This window comes from Hemiscyllium ocellatum, chromosome 1 (assembly GCF_020745735.1).
Source record: "Hemiscyllium ocellatum isolate sHemOce1 chromosome 1, sHemOce1.pat.X.cur, whole genome shotgun sequence".
Lineage (NCBI taxonomy): Eukaryota > Metazoa > Chordata > Chondrichthyes > Orectolobiformes > Hemiscylliidae > Hemiscyllium > Hemiscyllium ocellatum.
In genome coordinates, this window is record NC_083401.1 from 130,812,618 (window position 1) to 130,834,194 (window position 21,577).

General features: G+C 40.4%; 1 protein-coding gene across 1 annotated transcript in view; it reads left to right on the forward strand.

Annotated features, from left to right (window-relative positions):
- The window catches only part of LOC132817322 (transmembrane protein 144-like), a 72,698-nt gene extending 53,952 nt beyond the window's left edge, over window positions 1–18,746 (forward strand). Inside the window, exons 10-12 of the mRNA XM_060827768.1 lie at window positions 1,702–1,799; window positions 14,098–14,151; window positions 18,302–18,746. Coding sequence (XP_060683751.1) covers window positions 1,702–1,799; window positions 14,098–14,151; window positions 18,302–18,397 — 248 coding nt within the window. The 3' untranslated portion in view covers window positions 18,398–18,746. The remainder of the gene's footprint in view (window positions 1–1,701; window positions 1,800–14,097; window positions 14,152–18,301) is intronic.
- The last annotated feature ends 2,831 nt before the right edge of the window (window positions 18,747–21,577 follow it).

Below are 21,577 nucleotides of genomic sequence, written 5' to 3' on the forward strand. Positions count from 1 at the left end.
CTGACAGACCTGTTGTTGCTGGGTATATCCTTACACCCTTTTCTGAACAAAATAGTAACGTGCAGTTCTCCAGTCCTCTGGCATCTCCCCTCTATCTAAGAAGGATTGGGAGTTAATGGTCACCCTGATGGGAGCTCAACAAGTAAGAAATACCTTCCCTTGCCAAAAATGAAGAGTCTCCGGTCAGTCATCAGGTATAGGCGTACCATGCAGCAGACTTTCATGAAGTGCTCAACTTGAAAGCCCACCAGTGCTCTCATCCTCATCTCCCTCTCCTTGCCTTGCTCCCTAAGGTACTGATGTATTATGGATGCACTCACGTTGTGGCTGCTGATTAACTCTGCCAACTTCTCTGTTAATGCATTGCTCCTACACAAATGGCAATTCCAGAGGCATTTCTTACTTGTTGAGCTCCCATCAGGGTGACCATTAACTCCCAATCCTTCTTAGATAGAGGGGCGATGCCAGAGGACTGGAGAACTGCACGTGAGATCGTGGTGGGATTCCTCATCCATCACAGTTAGAATCCCTAATGTACTTATATAAATGGCCAAAGGTCATTTGGTCAAGAAACAATGTCAGCATTTATAGAAAACAAAATACTTGGAGATAACTTGAACTGTGAGGAGGGTAGTAATAAAACAGACAGATGACAAAGCAAAACAATTTGAAGATGAAATTTAAAACAGAAAAACATGAAGTGATTTGTTTTGTAAGGGTGGATAAGTGGAAGTAATTTAAATGTATGGTTTGATTCTGATGTGGGCCAGGAGTTGGATGGCGAGGGACCATATGTGTTCAATATCTTTGAAAATGCCAGGGCAGATTGGAAAATGCATCTGGGCTGTGCAACCTGAGAACAAAATCAAGGAAGTTATAACAAATCTGTATAAAACAGAAGTATTGCGTCCTGTTCTGAGCACCACACTTTAGAAGAGATATGAAAGACAGAGAACTTACACAAGAATGGTGTCGGGGATGTGGATGGATTAGAGAAGCTTAGACTCTACTCCATGGAGGGAAAAAAAATAAAGAGGAGATTTGATGCATATGTTAAAGATCACGTGAAGTCTGAAAGAATGGGGGAGACTGCATCAGCTGCCAGTGGTTGAAGTATAGAGGCCCAGATGATGCTAACTTAACGTGATTTATAAAACAAACGACAGGAACAGGAGAAAAAAGTTATGACACATGAGAGTGGCAACAATTTGGAATGCCCTACTTGAGAGTGTAGTGGAGGAAGAGTTCATGCAAGATATTCAAAACGGAATAGGATAATTGAAAAGAAAAGTGATTGCAGATCCACGAACAAAAGGACAGGAGAGTGGGATTAGGAGCATTTCTGTGGCAGAGAGTTGGCAGTGGCATCATAGCAGAGTGGCTTCCTTCTGTGCTCTAACAATCCAATGATAAGGTCAGCTGAAATCCTGCTGCTCCTGAAATAATTGAAATAGGGAGCCAAAGATGATCCTGCCACATAAAACCCTTACAGAGTCTGGAGTCCTATGCATTTGTGTCTCAATACTCCCGATATTCTCATCATTAATTCCAAATTTTATTCATTTTCAATTTGTTGAACAGATTCTGCACTTTGAGCTAGGTTTTCTAGTATTCACGATCAATTCTTCTGATTCTTTTCTGTAGAGAAACAAGTTGTCCGTATGCAGATAATTAATGCTTCCCAATTTCTTTTATTCTTAGCTTTCTTTTCAGGACTCCTGTGGGGCATAGCAAACAGTGCATGGTTTCTGGCAAACTATTTCCTTGGTGCAGTTATCACTTTTCCTCTTGTTACTGCTGTGAGTACTGCTTTTATTTGTAACTGTATCAACAATAATATAGAGTAACATGGAAAAATCTGAATTATTGTTAAGCTGAATTGGAAAGGCATAGGAAATCAACTGTTAGCTGTGCAATTGTAAAATCACTAAAAAAATCACAAGCCAAACACACAGCTTAGTGTCGTTTAGCAATGTTGGATATATAGATATAACTGCTCTCAACACCATTGCATCTCAAAGAGACACAGAATTAATTTTAATTCATCCTCAGGACATTGATATCATTGGAAGCCATTCTGAGGACGTGGTGGTGGGTCTCCTTCCTGAACCACTGCAGTCCGCTGTTGTGATATTGTACAACTGACTGGCTTTTTCAGAAACTTCAGAGAGAGTGTGGACTGGAATTACATGTAGGCAGACTGGTTAAGGACAATGGGTTTCCTTGCCTAATAAACACTAGTGAACCAATTCAGTTTATACAACACCCAATTGCTCATGAAAGATCAAAAGGACATACATTTATATAGTATCCTCCATGACCTAAGAATGTCCAAAAGCACTTTACAACAAATTAAGTTCTATTGAGTATGGTTGGTGTCATACTATATGAAACAGCTGCTCAATTATACATAGCAAATTACCATAAACAGCAATTTTAAATTGAATTCTCAAATTGTCCCGATGTGATTTGAAGTCATACTTTTAGGATTAGAATGTCCAAATCTCTGAATGGTCCAGGTAGATAGCCATTGCACAAATGTACCCAAAGATATCTATTATTTATTCTTCCATGTGTTTAGAAGTATGTTAGTTTGCTTATGCATTCATTCCATAGCACTTTCCATAAGTTCCCCTTCTCACTTACCAGGCTAGGGACAACTCACCAGAGATTATGACCCACTCAATTCAGGGTCTCTTTAAGTGATAACTACTCAACAGCCCTATTAGTGAATTAGAATTTGTAGCCTTGATATTGTTACAGCGATGCCAAATACAGATTCCGTACCCACAACACATTCTGCTTTCTTAATTGATGCTTTAAGGAATGTTGTGGTTCTGTTCGCCGAGCTGGAAGTTTTTGCTGCAAACGTTTCGTTCCCTGGCTAGGGAACATCATCAATGCTATTGGAGCCTCCTGTGAAGCGCTGCTTTGATGTTTCTTCCGGTATTTATATTGGTTTGTTCTTGCCGCTTCCGGGTGTCAGTTTCAGCTGTAGTAGTTTGTATGTGGGGTCCAGGTTGATGTGTCTGTTGATGGATCTTCTTGCCGTTTCCGGGTGTCAGTTTCAGCTGTAGTGGTTTGTATATGGGGTCCAGGTCTATGTGTCTATGTAATCATCAAAAACACAGAAATAGAAAAAACACACCGAATCATCAACGCCACACTCACAGGAATACGATTCACGAGAGAAGAGGAAAAGGATAGCCAACTCCCATTCCTAGACGTGTTAGTAGAGAGAACACCCAACGGAGAATTCACCACAAGGGTACACAGGAAACCAACACACACAGACCAAGTCCTAAACTATGAAAGTAACCACCCCAACACACACAAACGAAGCTGCATCAGGAAACTATTCAAAAGAGCCACAACACACTGCAGTACACCAGAACTGCGAAAAGAGGAAGAGGAACACCTATACAAGGTATTCGCCAAAAATGGATACCCACGCAACTTTATCACCAGGTGCCTAAGAGATAGACCACGGAACGAGGACATGCCACAACCAAAAGGACTAGCCACACTACCATATGTCAGGAGCGTCTCAGAACTGACAGCCAGACTACTGCGACCCTTAGGACTCATAACAGCACACAAGCCAACTTCCACACTCAGACAATAACTCACTAGAACAAAGGACCCAATAGCCAGCACGAGCCAAACTAACGTAGTTTACAAAATACCATGCAAGGACTGCACAAAACACTATATAGGACAAACAGGAAGACAGCTAACAATCCGCATCCATGAACATCAGCTAGCCACAAAACGACACGACCAGCTATCCCTAGTAGCCATACACTCAGACAACCAGGAACATGAATTTGACTGGGAAAACACTACCATCATAGGACAAGCCAGACAGAGAACAGCCAGGGAATTCCTAGAGGCATGGCATTCATCCACAAACTCCATTAACAGACACATAGACCTGGACCCCATATACAAACCACTACAGCTGAAACTGACACCCGGAAACGGCAAGAAGACCCATCAACAGACACATCAACCTGGACCCCACATACAAACTACTACAGCTGAAACTGACACCGGGAAGCGGCAAGAACAAACCACTATAAATACCGGAAGAAACATCAAAGCAGCGCTTCACAGGAGGCTCCAATAGCACTGATGATGTTCCCTAGCCAGGGAACGAAACGTTTGCAGCAAAAACTTCCAGCTCGGCGAACAGAACCACAACAACGGACACCCGAGCTACAAATCTTCAACCAGACTTTAAACGCTTTAAGGAATGTTTCAGAGAGATAAAGAGAGAGAGCTTAAAATCCACACATTGAGTTATTGGGTTAGGGTTAAGGTCAAACCTGACAGCTTTTAGTTTAGACTCAATTTAGATGTTATGCAGATCCAACCACTTGGGGAGATAAAGTGGGACGCTACCATCGTCCCCTTCTCATGTTTATATTCAGCTTTTATTAGTCATTTGAAAAATGATATTCTTCACTTTGACTTCCTATTTCTAAAAGTTTTTTTTTCAATAATTATGCACAATATTTCACCAGGCTGTAGTATGGTTGTACTTTGTTTTTTTCTTTTTGCAGTGAGAATGTAATTTCTCTTCCCTTCTGCTTGGAGGTCTGCTTTTCTCGGGGTGGAGGTATTCTCTCTTGCTCTATCATTTCGGCTCACAGCTCAGTTGAAATTTTCTTCCCAAGTGGAATGTTTGCTGTTATACAAATAGATAAAAATTGGTAAAGTGCTGCAAATAATACTTAGGGTGGGATTAGAATGACCAACCTGTTGGAGGTTAGAAATAAAACTCAGAAAGATCTGTTCACATATCAGCCAGTGTTCCAATTTACAGTTATTCAGGATCACAGATTAGATCAATGCTTACAAGGGACAAATTATGAAATGTTGACGTTTAACAGAACTTCATTGTAATACTTAAAATGTATTCAATGACATGTTGCAATGAAATAGAGCTGGCAGTCCTTCAGAGCAAGAACAAATTATTGTGCATTTGAATTAAGAACTCCAAGCTCCATTTTAACTCGCCTACTTAGTCAGACTTTTATTTGAGGGTGAAGATGCTTTATTGATAGAGGACTTTTGAACTGCACTTACTATCATTTTATTTTGTTTATTTCTATAGATGGTTTGATTTCAGGATTGTGTCTGTTCACTGTCCTTTTCAAATAAAACTCATTCAATATCACTGGCGCTGTTGAGCGTGGTGCTAGTGCATTTAAATTTTTTTCGTGTACATAATTTGTATTCTTTCATAGGATGTGAGCATTGTTGGCAAGGGTCTGCATTTATTGCCCATCCCTAATTGCCTTTGAGAAGATGCCTGTTTGGATTGTTGCTTTCCTTCAGTTGCAGGTACACACAGACACTACTTAAGGAGGGGAGCTACAGGGGTTTAGCCCAGTAACTGAAGGAACTGCAAGTCAGGACTATCAGTGACTTGGAGTGGAACTTGCAGGTTCCTATGTATGTGCTGTCCTTCTCCTCCTCGATGATAGAGGTCATGGGTTTGGAAGTGCTATAGAAGGAGGCTCCACAGATTTGTTACAATGTATATTACAGATACCAAGTCGTAAATTGAGAATTTAACTATACTTCTACCTTCCAAATATAGGATAAATATAACCTGCTTGATTTATGAAGTTTATTTAATTGAAAGATCAGGCATTACTTGTTGTTATTTTGTGTTAATGAAATGCAGAATATGGGAATGTTTTAACTAGTATCCAGTTTAAGGAGTAGGAAAACTTGTGCAACTAATATTTCTTTAAACACCAACCAGACAGTCTGAAAACTTGTAACAAAGTATAACATCAAACACAAATGAGTAATTCTTTCAACAGGTCCATTTTACCATAGATATTGAATGTACCGTGCTGATGCAATGGACATAGTAATAAATCAAAAACCTGAGATACAGCACAATTCATTTTGCATTTGTATAGTGCCTTTACGAAAATATACATCACAGATACATTAGACGTAATTATCACAGTCACATAAGGAGATCATAGAACAGATAAGACTATAAGATATAGGAGTAGTATTGTGCCCATCAAGTCTGTTCTACCATACTTTTATGGTTTCTCAACCCCTAACTCCTACCTTTTTCCCGTAACCCTTGATCCCCTTATTAATCAAGAACCTATCTATCTCTGTCTTAGATACACTCAAATGATCTGGCCTCCACAGCAATCCTGGCAATGAGTTCCACAGATTCACCACCCTTTGGCTGAAGGAATTCCTCCTTGTTTCAGTTCTAAAGGGTCACCCCTTCGCTCTGAGGCTGTGCCCTTGGGTCCAAGTCTTTCCTACTAGTGGAAACATCATTTCTGTGTCCACTTTAACCTCTCAGTGTTTTGTAAGTTTTAGTGAGATCCTCTTTATGCTTCTAACTACCACCAAATACAGACTCTCAGTCCTCAACCACTCCTCATACAACAAGCCCTTCATTTCCAGGATTATTCTTGCGGACCTCCTCCAGCACCAGCATATCCTTCCTCAGATACGGGGCCTCAATATTCCAAATATGGTCTGACCATCGTCTGAGGGATATGGGTCAAGTGCAGGCAGGTGGAACAAATTTTAGTTTGGGCAAATGGTCAGCATGGATTGGTTGGACCGAAGGGTCTGTTTCTGTGCTCTATGAGATCCGGAAGAATACACACAATGTCAGCACCAATATGTCTGTCAAAAAGTGTGATTATTTCAGGCTTCTGGGAGATGAAATGGTGTTAGCAGCTCTTTGTATACAAAACACAAACAATTCCATAAAAAACGAAATATATGTTAAATTAGTTTGAGAAAAAAAATCAACCTGAATTAGTACCAGTGAGAGACAGAAAAGCTAAGTGAATTATGCAAAAAATGAATGGTTGTTTCTCTTGTATTCAATGCCTTGACTAATAAAAACAAGTATCCATTGTGTCTTTGTAACCATTGTATCCAGCTATTCTGTGGCCTTTGAGAATTTGTGGACAGGTGCACTAACGTTCCTTTGATCATCTCCACTGGCTGAGGTCCTACCATTCAATATATACTCCATTACATTGTTTAGCAGTGTATCACCTCATATGTTTAAGTTAAAATCCATTTAGCATTTTCTGTCCATCTGATTAGCCCATCTATATCATCCTGTAATCCAAGGATTTCCTCTTTGTTCTTTACAACACCAACTTCTGTGCCATCTGCAAAACTACTGATCAAATCTCTATTCATGTCTAGATCATTTGCTTATATTTGAAACTGCATGGGACTTAGCGATGAAACCTGGTTTGCTACTATACACAAATTGTCAGCCATAACAGAATTTTGCCTATCATCCTCTATGCTAACCATTAAGCCAACTTTGGATCCAATTTGCCAAACTGCCTTGGATCCCATGAGCTCTTATCTTTTTCACCTGTCTCCCAGGTGAGACCTTTTCAAAATCCTTACTGAAGTCCATGTAAACTACATCCTTTCATGATTCACTTCCTTTGTGCACACATTGAGTTGTCTACTTGATAAAGCCTTTCAGGTTGGATCTCCCCCTTGACAATCCATGCTGACTGTTCTTGATTAATTCTTGACCCTCAAAGTGGAGATTAACTCTGCCCCTCAGAATGCTTTCCAATAGTTTCCTTCCCACGTTTATGAGACTCACTGGCTTATTCCCTGATTTATCCCTACCACCCTTCTTGAAAAATGGTACCACATTAGCTGTCCTCCAGTTCTCTGCCAGTTCTCCTATGTCCAGAGAGGATTTAAAAATTAATGTTGGGGCTCCTGCAATTTCCTTCTTTGCTTCCCATTCACCCTTGGATACATTTCATTTGGGCCTGGGGACTTATCCATTTTAAATCCTGCTAAAGCTGTTAGTACCTCCTCCCTTTCAAGATTAATTTTTCATCTACACCACTGTCACTAACTTTCTCATTTTCAAACCTCTAGCATTCTTCTCTATACTGAAAACAAATGTAAAATATTCTTAAAAACGTATCTTTGTCTTCTGGTTCTAAAATAATGAGAGTTTTGAGTTCAAACAACAAATTAATGAACTGCAGAGCGCTTAATGCTATATTACAGTCAGAAAATGGTTTATTGGAGATCAATAATAAATTGCAAGAAACATTTGAGCATTTAAAAAAGGAAATAATATATAAAAAATCAACAGATCTGGTGCAGGAAGAAATTGAGAAATTTGCAGAAAACAGACACGTGAAGTGTATGGAAGACAAACATAATTTTCAGAATTGTCACGCAGAAGAGTCTCAGTAGAACAGGCACAGCATTGCACCACCAACAATAGAAAAATCTAATAAAACTACATAAAGATTCAAAGTTCATTTTAGATATTTAATTATAAATATCAATTGTAAATTTTCTTCAGCTCAGACAAAATGGTAAAAGAAATGATTGGAACAGTATGTTAATATATAGAGACACTTGTGTTTTTTGAAAAAGTTAGGAGCTATATTCTTGTGTGTATATATACATCTACATAATCCAGAATGTCACATCACTCACTATGACATTAAAGCCAGTGTATCAAAAGGTTACGAATATTTGGAATTCACTACTCCAGAATGCCCTACCAACATCTATATTTAAGACTGGGTAATGTAGCTTTTTGGGTCTTTAGGAAATTAAGGGACAATAGGAAGTCAGCAAGGTGGAATTGAAGCCACAATGGATCATGATCATTTTGAACAGTAGGCTTTCCAGGCTGGATGAGCCACTTCTACAACATTTTGTTGTGTTCTTAACAAACATGTACAGACTAGAATATATTTAGCCTTTTGGGTTCTTAGCAATCAAACACCCGTATAACGGCAGCACAGTTTATTTTTAAAAGACTGGCAAAGGCCTTATGACCTTGCTGAATTATTTGGTAGAAATACTATATATTTTAGTAGAGCTTATTGTGAGAAGTTACAGCTTGGGTTGACAGAATTACGTGCAGAATTTTACTGTTGTAGAAGTTATGGCGCCATCTTGTGTGGATCATAGGAAGTACAGGCATTTATCCATGCAGGGCCATACTTGTGGTTTTGACACCAAACTTCATCGCCTGAAGTAAACTACCTCTCTCACGCAGAGGAGTCTTGTGTCAGACATTGATGTGCCTGATGCTGTTTCATCCTCACCCAAAGGTCCAGGAAGATCATATTTAACTTGGTGTGATGTCTTCTCCCCATGAGCAACTCTGCTGGAGTTAGCATAGAATCATAGAACCCCTACAGCGTGGGTATAGGCCATTTGGCTCAACAAGTCCACACTGACCCTCCAACGAGTAACCCACCCAGACCCATTCCCCTATTGTATTACTGTACATTTACTCCTGAGTAATGCATCAAACCTACACATCCATGAACACTATGGGCAATTGAGCAAGGCTAATTCACCTAACCTGCATACCTTTGGATTGTGGGAGGAAACTGGAGCACTCGGAGGAAACCCATGCAGACAGGGGGAGACTTTGCAAACTCTCTGTAATTGCTTGAGGGTGTGGTCCTGCAATCAACTAGGAGCCGGGACATTTTGGTATTGAGTGAAGCTGTCGGCTGTTTCTTTAAGCTTGCCTTCAAATTTTGGACTGTTCTTTTCATCAGAGCTGTACCTATGTGCCAAATACTGTTCATCTTTAGCAGATACTCTAATTCCCTACTAGTAAATGATGGCCCGTTGTCTGTGAGTCCATGTATTTGCAGCACCACATCTCACTTAGCATCATAGTGGGCTAACATCTTAGATGATAATAGCTGCTTTTCCACTTCCCTGAAGGTTATTTCTTGGCTATGAGATCATTTCCAAAGCTGACCCTTTTTCAATAGCGGCTGTAAGGGTGCCAAGATGGAGGCCAGGTTACATATGAACTTTCCGTAATAATTCACCAATCCAAGGGCAGATCTAAGCTCCAATACTGACGTGGAGCAGGGGTACCTTTGATTGCCCTCACCTTATCTTACAACGAGTGTAAACTGATTTTATTGACTTGGTGGCCCAAGCTGGTCAGTTGGGATGCTTGGAGCACGCATATTTCCTTCCTAAGGCATACCCTGTCATGGAGAAATAGTTAAGCACTGTGTCCAATTTCTCTAAATGTTCTTTATTGGTCTTCCCAGGTATTAGCACAACACCTGGCTAAATGGTAACTTTGGAGAACATTTTACAAGATCTACCCTTTGTCTACTGGAAAATGATACAGGCTGATGATATCCCGAAAAGCAATCTTGTATATTGGTTCAAACCCTTATGGGTATTAATTGTAGCATCCTTCTGCAAATGCTCATCTGATCGCAATAGTAGTTATGCATGGCTCGTGTCCAGTTTCATGAAGGACAGCCCCACTCCATCAGCTTTGTGTTTAAATCCTCTATGCATGGGATTGTGTATTTCTCTAGCTGCCATAACTGGTTGACCATTTGTTTGAAGTCCCCACAAAGGTTAACTGGCCCATTGGGGTTCACAATCAGTATGCCCCGTGCTACCCATTCTGCAAACTGCACTGATTTGGTGATTCATTTACTTTCCAGCCTCCTGATCTCTGCCTCTATTCTTCCATGTCAGGCAAATGGTACTGGGCAGGCCGTGCAGAATCATGGGATTGCTTATTGGTCAACATGGGAGACAGCCTTGGTCGCTTTGATAGTCCTAGACTTGCCTAATGAATGTCTGGGTATTTAATTAGGACTTTACTCAGGCAGCCATTTTCTAATCGAAAATCATTGAGCCAATCAAGTTGAACCTTTCTTAACCAATTTCCCCCATCAAGCTTGGGGCTGTGCCTTTTACTACAATCAATGGGAACTGAACCAATTGCTTCTGATAAGTGGTTGGAACTGAAGTTGTACCCTGAATCTGTAAAGTATAGGTCCTCATCCTGGCTAAGGTCTTACGCATACTTTAAGGGTTGGAATCCAGACTGAAATTTGGTAAAGACTGGTTCTACAATCACTGATACAGCCGCTCTGGTATTGACCTCCATTAGAACCGGGTGACCATTTAATCAGATATTTATTTTGATTGATTCTGATTTGGATGTTGCTAAGTAATTTAACTGTTCCAAACCAGCTGTTAGTGGGTTTTCCAGTGTGTACACTCTCTGGATACCAGCCTATGAGTTCTCTTACTCAATTTAGGCCTAGTGGGACTTTTTTGCTGTCTTGACACCACATACTGGCAGCAACTCCAATGGCCTGCTGGCCTGGATCCTCAAGAAAATTTTAATCGTTTGTCCGAGGCTTGTCTTTGTTTTGGGGTTTTGCTGTGGGCTGACCTAAGTAAGGCTATGCCATTGCCCAAGCTCAGGCGCACTGGTGAGTGTATCCACTTTCATCGAGCTGCGCTGTGACTCATAAGCTCCACCTGCTGCATTTTCTCACCATAAAGCCAGTTGTAGTACCTGTTTGGAGTCCAGTTGAGTTTCAGCTAGTAGAGACTTTTACATGGTTCACATCATTAATCCCACAAAACAAATGATCTCTCAGCTTCTCACTTCAGGTTGAACCAAACTCACATGCCTCCGCCAGTTGTCTTAACCTCGTCAAAAATCCTGATGCAGGTTTCCCAGGTTCTCAAACTGTCAAGTAAAACTGATAGCATCTCAGAATTAGAGGAAGCTTGGAGTTATAATATTCCTTAGCTAAATATATCTACTTTTGAAAGATTTTAGTATCTGGTGCCTCTGGGAAAGTTAGGCTCCCAATAACCCAAAAAGCTGCAGGTCCACAAGTTGTCAGGAGAAATACTCATTGCTTTTGTCTGCTGCGCTGTCATTTGCCTGAAAACAAAACACATTCTTTCCACATACTGGGCCCAGTCTTTAATGGCAGGATCAAACAAGTCAAGCTTCCCAAATAGTTAATTGTTTACCCCAATTCAATAATGATCATTGTGAGCTAATCTCTTCAGAGGCATGTTTTTCTCCTTTTGCCACTGACCATAAACAGATCCAGGCAGCGGGCCGTGGAGGGAGTCGTTAGGGTCGACTGCCTGCCCCTCTTCCGCGGTTACGTTCAAGCCCGGGTGTCCTTGGAGAAGGAGCACGCGGTCTCCACCAACACCCTGGAGTTGTTCAGGAAGAGGTGGGCGCCACAAGAAGTGGAGTGCATCATTTCCCCCTCCAACTCTGTTTTGATTTAATTCCCTGCCCTCTCCTTCATTATTTGATCACACAGCATTGCCCTTTGATGTGAAGGGCACTGCTCAGGTGTTTCCTTTCTTCCTGGTGGTGGACATTGAATAAAGATTCGTACACCTTGTGTCTCTCACTGTGTCTCACACCTGCGCGCACACAACATGGGTGCTGGGGAAAAAAATAAGCACTACCGCAGTTAGGCAGTAGTGTGGGTTTGTTTTTTAAAAATAAAAATACAAACAGGAGTGCCAGACATCCTGGCACTCTAATAAAAAAAAACTCCATGAAGGCCAGTATCCCATCAGCAAGTCACCCTTTGTTTACAAGTGACATGACACTGACCCAGCTAGCTCAGAGCTGGCTTCTAGAGTCAGCAGAGCCCCTGACTCCTGTCAGCCAGGGCTCCATGATTGGGCCAGATTAACAACTGCAATTAGGAAACTAATTCTGTGAGATCCACCTGGCTATCTTGTTCCAATTACTACCTCTCCCTTTAACACTGGTTCTCTCATGGGAGACTGATTAGCAAGGTTAGATCTCATGGAATATAGGAAGAACTAGCCATTTGGATATAGAACTGGCTCAAAGGTAGGAGACAGAGGGTTGTTTTTCAGACTGGAGGCCTGTGACCAGTGGAGTGCCACAGGATCGGTGCTGGGCCCTCTACATTTTGTCATTTACATAAATGATTTGGATGCGAGCACAAGAAGTACAGTTAGGAAGTTTGCAGATGACATCATACTTGGAGGTGTCGTGGACAGTGAAGAGGGTTACCTCAGATTACAACAGCATCTGGGCCAATGGGCTGAGAAGTGGCAGATGGAGTTTAATTCAGATACATGTGAGGTGCTGCATTTTGGGAAAGCAAATCTGAGCAGGACTTATACACTTAATGGTAAGGTCCTAGGGAGTGTTACTGAACAAAGAGACCTTGGAGTGCAAGTTCATAACTCCCTGAAAGTGGAGTTGCAGGTAGATAGGATAGTGAAGGCAGCGTATGGTATGCTTTCCTTTATTGGTCAGAGTATTGAGTACAGGAGTTTGGGAAGTCATGTTGCGGCTGTACAGCACATTGTTTAGGCCACTGTTGGAATATTGCATGCAATTCTGGTCTCCTTCTATCGGAAAGATGTTGTGAAACTTGAAAGGGTTCAGAAAAGATTTACAAGGATGTTGCCAGGGTTGGAGGATCTGAGCTACAGGGAGATGCTGAACAGGCTGGGGCTGCTTTCCCTGGAGCATCGGAGGCTGAGGGGTGACCTTGTAGAGGTTTACAAAATTATGAGGGGCATGGATAGGATAAATAGACAAAGTGTTTTCCCTGGGGTGGGGGAGTGCAGAACTATAGGGCATAGGTTTAGGGTGAGAGGGGAAAGATATAAAAGAGACCTAAGGGGCAACCTTTTCACACAGAGGGCGGTACGTGTATGGAATGAGCTGCCAGAGGCTGGTACAATTGCAACATTTAAGAGGCATTTGGATGGGTATATGAATAGGAAGGGTTTGGAGGGATATGGGCCGGGTGCTGGCAGGTGGGACTAGATTGGGTTGGGATATCTGGTCGGCATGGACGAGTTGGACCGAAGGGTCTGTTTCCGTGCTGTACATCTCTATGAGTCTATGACTGTCTCTGCGGATGTCTCGCACACCGCCCATTTTGAGAATTTCCTGATCTACTAGAGATTTCCAGCAGCTGCAGTGGTTTGCCCTTGTATTACCATTCTCGCATTATCCACATGTGTTGTGGAGAGGATGACATTACCAATGTGATGATTTTGCTGGGTGACAGATATTGATTTAATGTCATTTTATATTGTAACATAACACAATCACTGTATAATTTCATGTGGATTGTATACTATGAGTGCCAATCCCTTACACAAGTAAGTGGACTGGAAGAATTAACTTTATCTGCTGCACTAAAAGCAGTTTCACAACTTACCCTTGAAAGAATGATCCCAATTTTCCTTTTCACTTTTCAGGGTCCTGCCGTAATCTCGCTAACGTGGGGAGTGTTTTACTTTAAAGAGATCAAGGTCAGTTAATTTGAATTTTGAAGGATTAGCTTTAGAAATCTAAGAAACTCCATGACAATAAATGGAAACAGTAACATTTTCCTGTAGTGATGATGTTACAAAAAGATATGGACGGTTTGAAACCAAACCATGATCTCAAATTATGAAGAAAAATCGATATGATGTAATAACATGTCATGTAAAAGATCAGATCTGCTTACTGAATTTAAAAGCAAAGAAACTATCAAAACATAAAAGGACTGACCTTGATATTACAAAAAGAATATAGAGGATGGTCAAAACATTTATAGGGATGAAACTCATAGGAAAGGCTGAAAAGACTGGGTAATAACTGAAAGAAATTCGGCTGCTGTAAATCAGAAACAAAAACAGAAATTGCTGGAAAAGCTCAGCAGGTCTGGCAGCATCTGTGGAGACAAATCAGAGATAATGTTTCTGGATGAGTGAGGAAGGGTCATTTGACCTGAAACATTAACTCTGATTTCTCTCCACAGATGCTGCCAGACCTGCCGAGCTTTTCCAGCAATTTCTGTTTTTGACTCTGAACAGACTGGAGTTATTTTGTTTGGAAAAGAGACCGACTTGATAAGGTGTCTTTAAAATTACGCAAATGTTGTGGGTGAGTCCAAAACTAAGGGCCATTAGTATAAGACAGTCATTCATCAATCCAATATGGAATTCATAAAGATATTTCTTAACTCCGACAATTGTGCAAATATGGAACTCACTGCTAAGGAAAATAGTCAAAATGAGCAAAACCACATTTAAGGAGAAGCTTGATAAATACATGAAGGAGCAGGAAGATATATTTGAAATAGGATGAGGTGAAGAAGGATAGAAGGAGGCCTCCATAGAGTAAAAACATCACTTAGAACTATCAAGTTGAATGGTCTATTTGCTGTGACTAAACTCTGTGTAGGTCTATTTTAGGTAATAATTGTATGAATTACTGTCTAACACTTTCCTCAGCCCAAGAATATACCAAATGGTATTGATTAGTGATGCCCAGCTCGTGTGAATATTAAGTAGTCAGAGCGTTCAAGTATTGTTGTCAAACATTTTACTTTTAAGAAATGTACATTTAGTAGACCTAAAGTAATGCTCTCCATCAGGACGGGCTTTCAAGGTAATTTATTCCTGCTAGTTAAAATTCTGTTACTAAGTGTTACAGTGAAAAAACATTCTTCTTCAATTCAATGAGTTTTAGATTAGATTCCCTACAGTGTGGAAACAGGCCCTTTGGCCCAACCAGTCCACACCGACCCTCTGAGGAGTAACCCACCCTGACCCATTTCCCTCTGACTAACACACTTAACACTATGGGCAATTTAGCATGGCCAATTCACCTGACCTGCACATCTTTGGACTGTGGGAGGAAACCGGAGAACCTGGAGGAAACCCACGCAGACATGGGGAAAATGTGCAAACTCCACACAGACAGTCACCCGAGGCTGAAATCGAACCGGGGACCCTGCAGTGCTAACCACTGAGCCACCGTGCTGCCTCTTTCAGATACAAGTGCAACCACAAATATATACATAACTGCTCATCTCTTATGGTACTGCTCCAGATGGGCTGAAAACCCAAATGCAAGCTCTCTACTCTTCATGATGTTGAGGGACTTATTGGATGATGGATGCTGCTGGTAGTTATTCAATTTCAGTGACTCATTGCAGTTGCATGTATTCATATTGCAACAATAATGGAAAAATGGTTACAGGTTCTACATACACGTTAATGAAATCCAGCTCCACTACGTCACCACCTCTGTCAACTCCTTAATTTTGTCCAGTTTGTCAGACTGCTTACCTGAAAACCACAACTAAATGAAAAGACATTACTTCCAATAATTGTTGGAAAGATTAAAGCCCCTGTTTTTCACAATCTGTTATAAAGTTTGTTCTCAAGTCCCCAAACCATTCCTCTTCCCAGTCAAAGAGTATGTTGCTGGGAAAGCACAGCAGGTCAGGCAGCATCTGAGGAACAGGATTTCGGGCACAAGCCATCTCTTCCTTGGAAATTGCCTGACCGGCTGTGCTTTTCCAGCACCACATGCTTTGACTCTGATCTCCAGCATCTGCAGTCCTCAATTTCTCTGTTCCTCTTTCCAGTAACTATCTGATGCTGAAGTAGGCTATTCACAATCTTGGTGTTCTATTTGACTCCATGACGAGATTCCAATTAAATATCTATTCAATCATCAAGACTGTCTGCTTCCATCTCAGTAACCATCTCTATTTTACTTCTACCTGAACTCATCTACTCTTAAATACTTGCCGTTGCTACCTCAAAAGTTGATTATCCATACATTGTTCTGGCCAGCCTTTCATCATCTATGTCAGCTCATTCAAAACTCCACTGCCCATATCTAATCTTGAATCCAGTCCTATTCAACTGTCTGAACTACATGCTTCATGGCCTGCAGACCTTGTTTTCGAATCTCACGGTGGACCTGCCCCTCAATTACACATTTGTGTAATTGCCTTCAGTCTTATTGCCTTCCATTATTGTTGTCTGTGCCTTCAGGTACTCAAGCACTATGGTGTTGGATCATGTCCTTATACTTGGCCATTGTTTCATCTTCCTGATTTAAATCTCCCCATAAAATTTCCCTTTGACTGAGCTCTTCTTCAGGTAATTATACTTGGCATGTTCTACCACATTAAATGTGCTATATCAATATAAGCTATGCATCAAGTGTCTCAGTGCCTCACCATTAAGATAAGTTGAATTTCTCAGTTATTTTGATTGTTGGATAGTTATAAACTAAATTCACCAAACAAAAAAGTCTTGCTCATTTTCTGTTTCTTTTTAGTAACTGATTATGATTAGAGTAAGGAATCTCATTCCTTTAGATTTTTATTGTTTAGTTTAAAACAGTCAACCATTATTTTAACCTTTCATTTGTTTATTTTTTTTCTCTCTCTTTATCCAATCTTGCCTTCTCTATTTTTATTCCCGTTGTTGTATCTGATGGGAGTTTGAAATCATTTGCTTTAATTTGCAGGTCATTTGCAATCCTTTCATTGACAATTTTTCAGTTCCTCAGTTTGGTTGGTTAAGGCGATGCAGAGTTTCTAGTCTTGTTCACTTATATCCCAGCTGACAGCATCCATCTTTGGAATGTTATCCCGTTGCCCTGCCAGCAACCTGCCTTGCAAAAATGTTAATGTTAAAATAAAAAAGTATGTCTGACTAACAGCAGACATTATTATGTAGTAAAATCAGGATGTCTTGTGGCACAGTGGTAATGGGTCAGAGGTTCTGGGTTCAATCCTACCCAGAACTTGATGGTCACAGAAGGTTCCTCATAACATGGCCAAACAGATTGATGATAAATTTGTCAATCCTGCTGATACCCTGTGGCAGACAGTAAGGGTGGAAGACTTTCCTTTAAACCTTGTGATGTTTGCAGCGCAACATTCTCCCCACTAAAAACCTTTATATACAATTGATATCCTTGTTCCAAGGGACTATCTCTCACATAGTAAAATCTAACTCAAGGTATCAAATACTGTTAATTTGTCTTGCTCTGCATTTGTATTCAAACATACAAAATAAATACGATTCAACAAAGAGAGGTGAATTATAGTAGCCCAGTATACATTTCAATAAGTTAGTCTATTGTGTCAACCATCTGCAGTTTGATCCTTAGTGGTTTACGTTAAAAGATATGAGTGGTTTAGACAAAATCTCATTTAGGGGATTCATGGCCAATTTATTAGAATGGTCTGTAATGTTAAATCTAAATAGAATTCTTGCACAATGCTCCAAAACATTGTGTTATTCACAAAAGAGAACCACTCCATGAGATGTTGCCCCGATTGGTTCTGCTTTCTCGGTTCAGTACGATCACACCCACTTAACAGGTGGTGTTTTTCTAACATCTTTACAAAACTTACTGCTGCTGGTGAAGCTGTGCTGAACAGATGCACATATAATGGAATGGATGGCTAAACACAAGCACACAAGCTCTCATTGACTACCAGAACGTCAGGATAAGCAACTATAAAAATATGCTCACTTTGCTGTTTGGTGTTAGTCCTCCCGCAATCAATGAATTTTTAGTACTTTAATTCAATACATTGATCAAATTAAAATATAGTTTATTTCCTGATATTTAAACAAGTTATAATTATTCTGTCTCCAGGGTTTACAAAACTTCATAATTCTGGGTGTAGTGCTTGCAGTTGCAGTTACTGGAACAATACTCATAGGCTTATCTAAAGTAGAGGGAATCGCCTAATGCACATTGTGGAAAACAGAATAGCAGAGTACCCACCGTCTCTCAGAAGGAATAAAAACCCGTCTGTACTGTACCTGATACAAATTATAATAAATATTTGATTGTATTTTTGTGTGCAATATTATGTCATATGTCTAAATTGACGCAAGTATCATAACATAGATGCACTTCTATTGAAGTGCATTGATTTAAATACACTATGTAATCATTAAAAAGCAGAAATTAATTGTAAGTAGCATTTTAGCAGAAAAGTGTTATTGAAATGCTGAGACTGATTCTTAGACTCTTACCAGGATTCTAATGTATTCCCTGTACATTTTTTTTGAGTTGGACTATATGCTAATAGAAGGAGGCAATTTATGTCACAAGCAATTTGTGTAACAAGAAAATGTTATTATCTGTACAATATACAGCAAAATATCCTATGTGCATGTTCTCCCTTCATTCCATATGGCTTGGATTTTATAGTCAATATCAGTGGTGTAATTGCTGGCAGTCACCTCAAATACACTGTGAAACTGACGAGATCTTCTGACATCAGCACAGAAGTCCAGAAATTGCTGTCAGTGATTTCTCACTTGTCCACAGAGAGTCACTGCCAATAGAATTCATTTAGATTAATTTTATGTGAGTTTCCACTTTTTATGTTATTAATCCTGATGTAAAATGCATTCTTGTTAAACCATGTGTTAAATCATAATTATTAATTTTTGGCTGTAGAAACTAATTTTATATTAGTCAAGCTACTTGTTTATGATAACTTTTATAATAGAAACTTATTTTAAATTTTAAAAATATGCTTTAGGCTTCTTCCTTTATCCCAATGTATGCCCAAACATTATTTTACCCTCTGTAAGGTAAGTGAAAGGAAATCAGTGAATTTTACTTCCTCAGAATTCTTCAAAGTGATTGGCTGTTTAGCTTGTGAATGACATAACTGCTGCTGGGCGCCAGAGATCTCCTCAGTCAGTCCAAAGTTGGAGTTTATTAGGAAAGGTGAAATCCACAAAACAGCGATTGCAAGATTTTTCAGGGAGCTTTAAGATGAAGGTGAATGCCCTTATCTCAGATAGACCACTCAGTCCAAACCCCTCTGATTCAGTTATTTTCATCCATTCTTTGTTTTGTTTTTACTCTATGGAGCAACCTAAGAGGAGGCCTCCCTAAATTAAGATGGCATCAGCAGGTCAAGGAAATGGAGGCAAAAACAAAAATCAGAGTCACAACTAAAGGACACACAATACCATACAAGCAAAAAGGGCACTTCAACCCAACTCTCAAGATTCCCTGTGGATAGGCCTGTGCCCACCAAAATATTAAATGTTTAATACTAACCAATTACTAATGTAATCAAGTCATTCATCTTAACAGGTTAAAGTGTTAGGAAAGTGTTGTTGAATAAGAATTCCATTCAGGAATCTTGAGATCGAGTAGGTCACATTGAGTAGTCAAAAATCAGAGGCACCCAATCACAGAAATATGTACTCAGCATGGCACACTCTCATCCTTTTAAAAATAAATGGATGCGTAAAGCAAGATCTAAACAGCATAACTGGAGGACGAGTGTTCCTATTCAGTGATGGGAAGGGAGAGTGCACATTAGCTAAAAATAAGGTTATAATATTAAAATATTTGAAGATGCTTTTACAACAGCGAATAGAAAGATGAGAGGGCTAATTAATTGAGCTACTGAGGAGAAAAAGATTTGTAATTGTGTTATTTTTGGAAAATCAATGATCAGAAGTGATGGTCTGTCTTCAGCATGTAAGATTTAATTGGTGAATATTTTTTGAGCAATAATCCATTTAGATTGTAAGGTGAAGCACCAGGGAATCAGTGGTGAAGAATGATAGCTATGCAACACATTTGTGTAGAAATGAAAATGTAAATAAAGATTACTTGACATTTGTTTCCCACTATGATGCTGCTTGGAGTGTGTTTGTATCATGATTTTCCAAAAGAAACATTGCACCCTTCTTTGGTTTAACATGAAAAGTCATGTCCAGTACATGATCCTAAATAGCTAAGCAATTTTAACATTGCTCATTTAACTCAAGGAAATATGAGACACAATTAAAAATCTATCATCATGCATTCTAATTAATATAGTAATACCAGATGGAAACCTACTACCAGTAACTCAAAATGGCTTCACACAATTTAAATGAGACCTAAAGATGCCAGGACAGTGGCCATTTCTCTGAGAAGCTCATCTCATAGAGTCATAGAGATGTACAGCATGGAAACAGACCCTTCGGTCTAACCTGCCTCTGCCGACCAGATATCCCAACCCAATCTCGTCCCACTGGGCCCATATCCCTCCAAACTCTTTCTATTCATATACCCATCCAAATGCCTTTTATATGTTGCAATTGTACTAGCCTCCAACACTTCCTCTGGCAACTCATTCCATACACGTACCTCCCTCTCTGTGAAAAAGTTGCCCCTTAGGTTTCTTTTATATCTTTTCCCTCTCACCCTAAACCTATGCCCTCTAGTTCTGGACTCCCCCACCCCAGGGAAAAGACTTTGTCTAACTCTCCTATCCATGGCCCTCATGATTTTGTAAACCTCTGTAAGGTCAGCCCTCAGCCTCTGACGCTCCAGGGAAAACAGCCCCAACCTGTTCAGCTTCTCTCGCTAGCTCAAAGCCTCCAACCCTGGCAACATCCTTGTAAATATTTTCTGAACTCTTTCAAGTTTCACAACATCATTCCAATAGGAAGGAGACCAGATTTGCACGCAATAGTCCAACAGTGGCCTAACCAATGTCTTGTACAGCCGCAACATGACCTCCCAAACTCCTGGAGTAAAAAGTGAGGTCTGCAGATGCTGGAGATCAGAGCTGAAAATGTGTTGCTGGTTAAAGCACAGCAGGTCAGGCAGCATCCAAGGAACAGGAAATTCGACGTTTCGGGCCAGAGCCTTCATCAGGAATGAGGAGAGTGTGCCAGGCAGGCTAAGATAAAAGGTAGGGAGGAGGGACTTGGGGGGAGGGGTGATGGAGATGTGATAGGTGGAAGGAGGTCAAGGTGAGGGTGATAGGCTGAAGTGGGGTGGGGGCGGAGAGGTCAGGAAGAAGATTGCAAGTTAGGAGGGCGGTGCTGAATTCGAGGGAATCGACTGAGACAAGGTGGGGGGAGGGGAAATGAGGAAACTGGAGAAATCTGAGTTCATCCC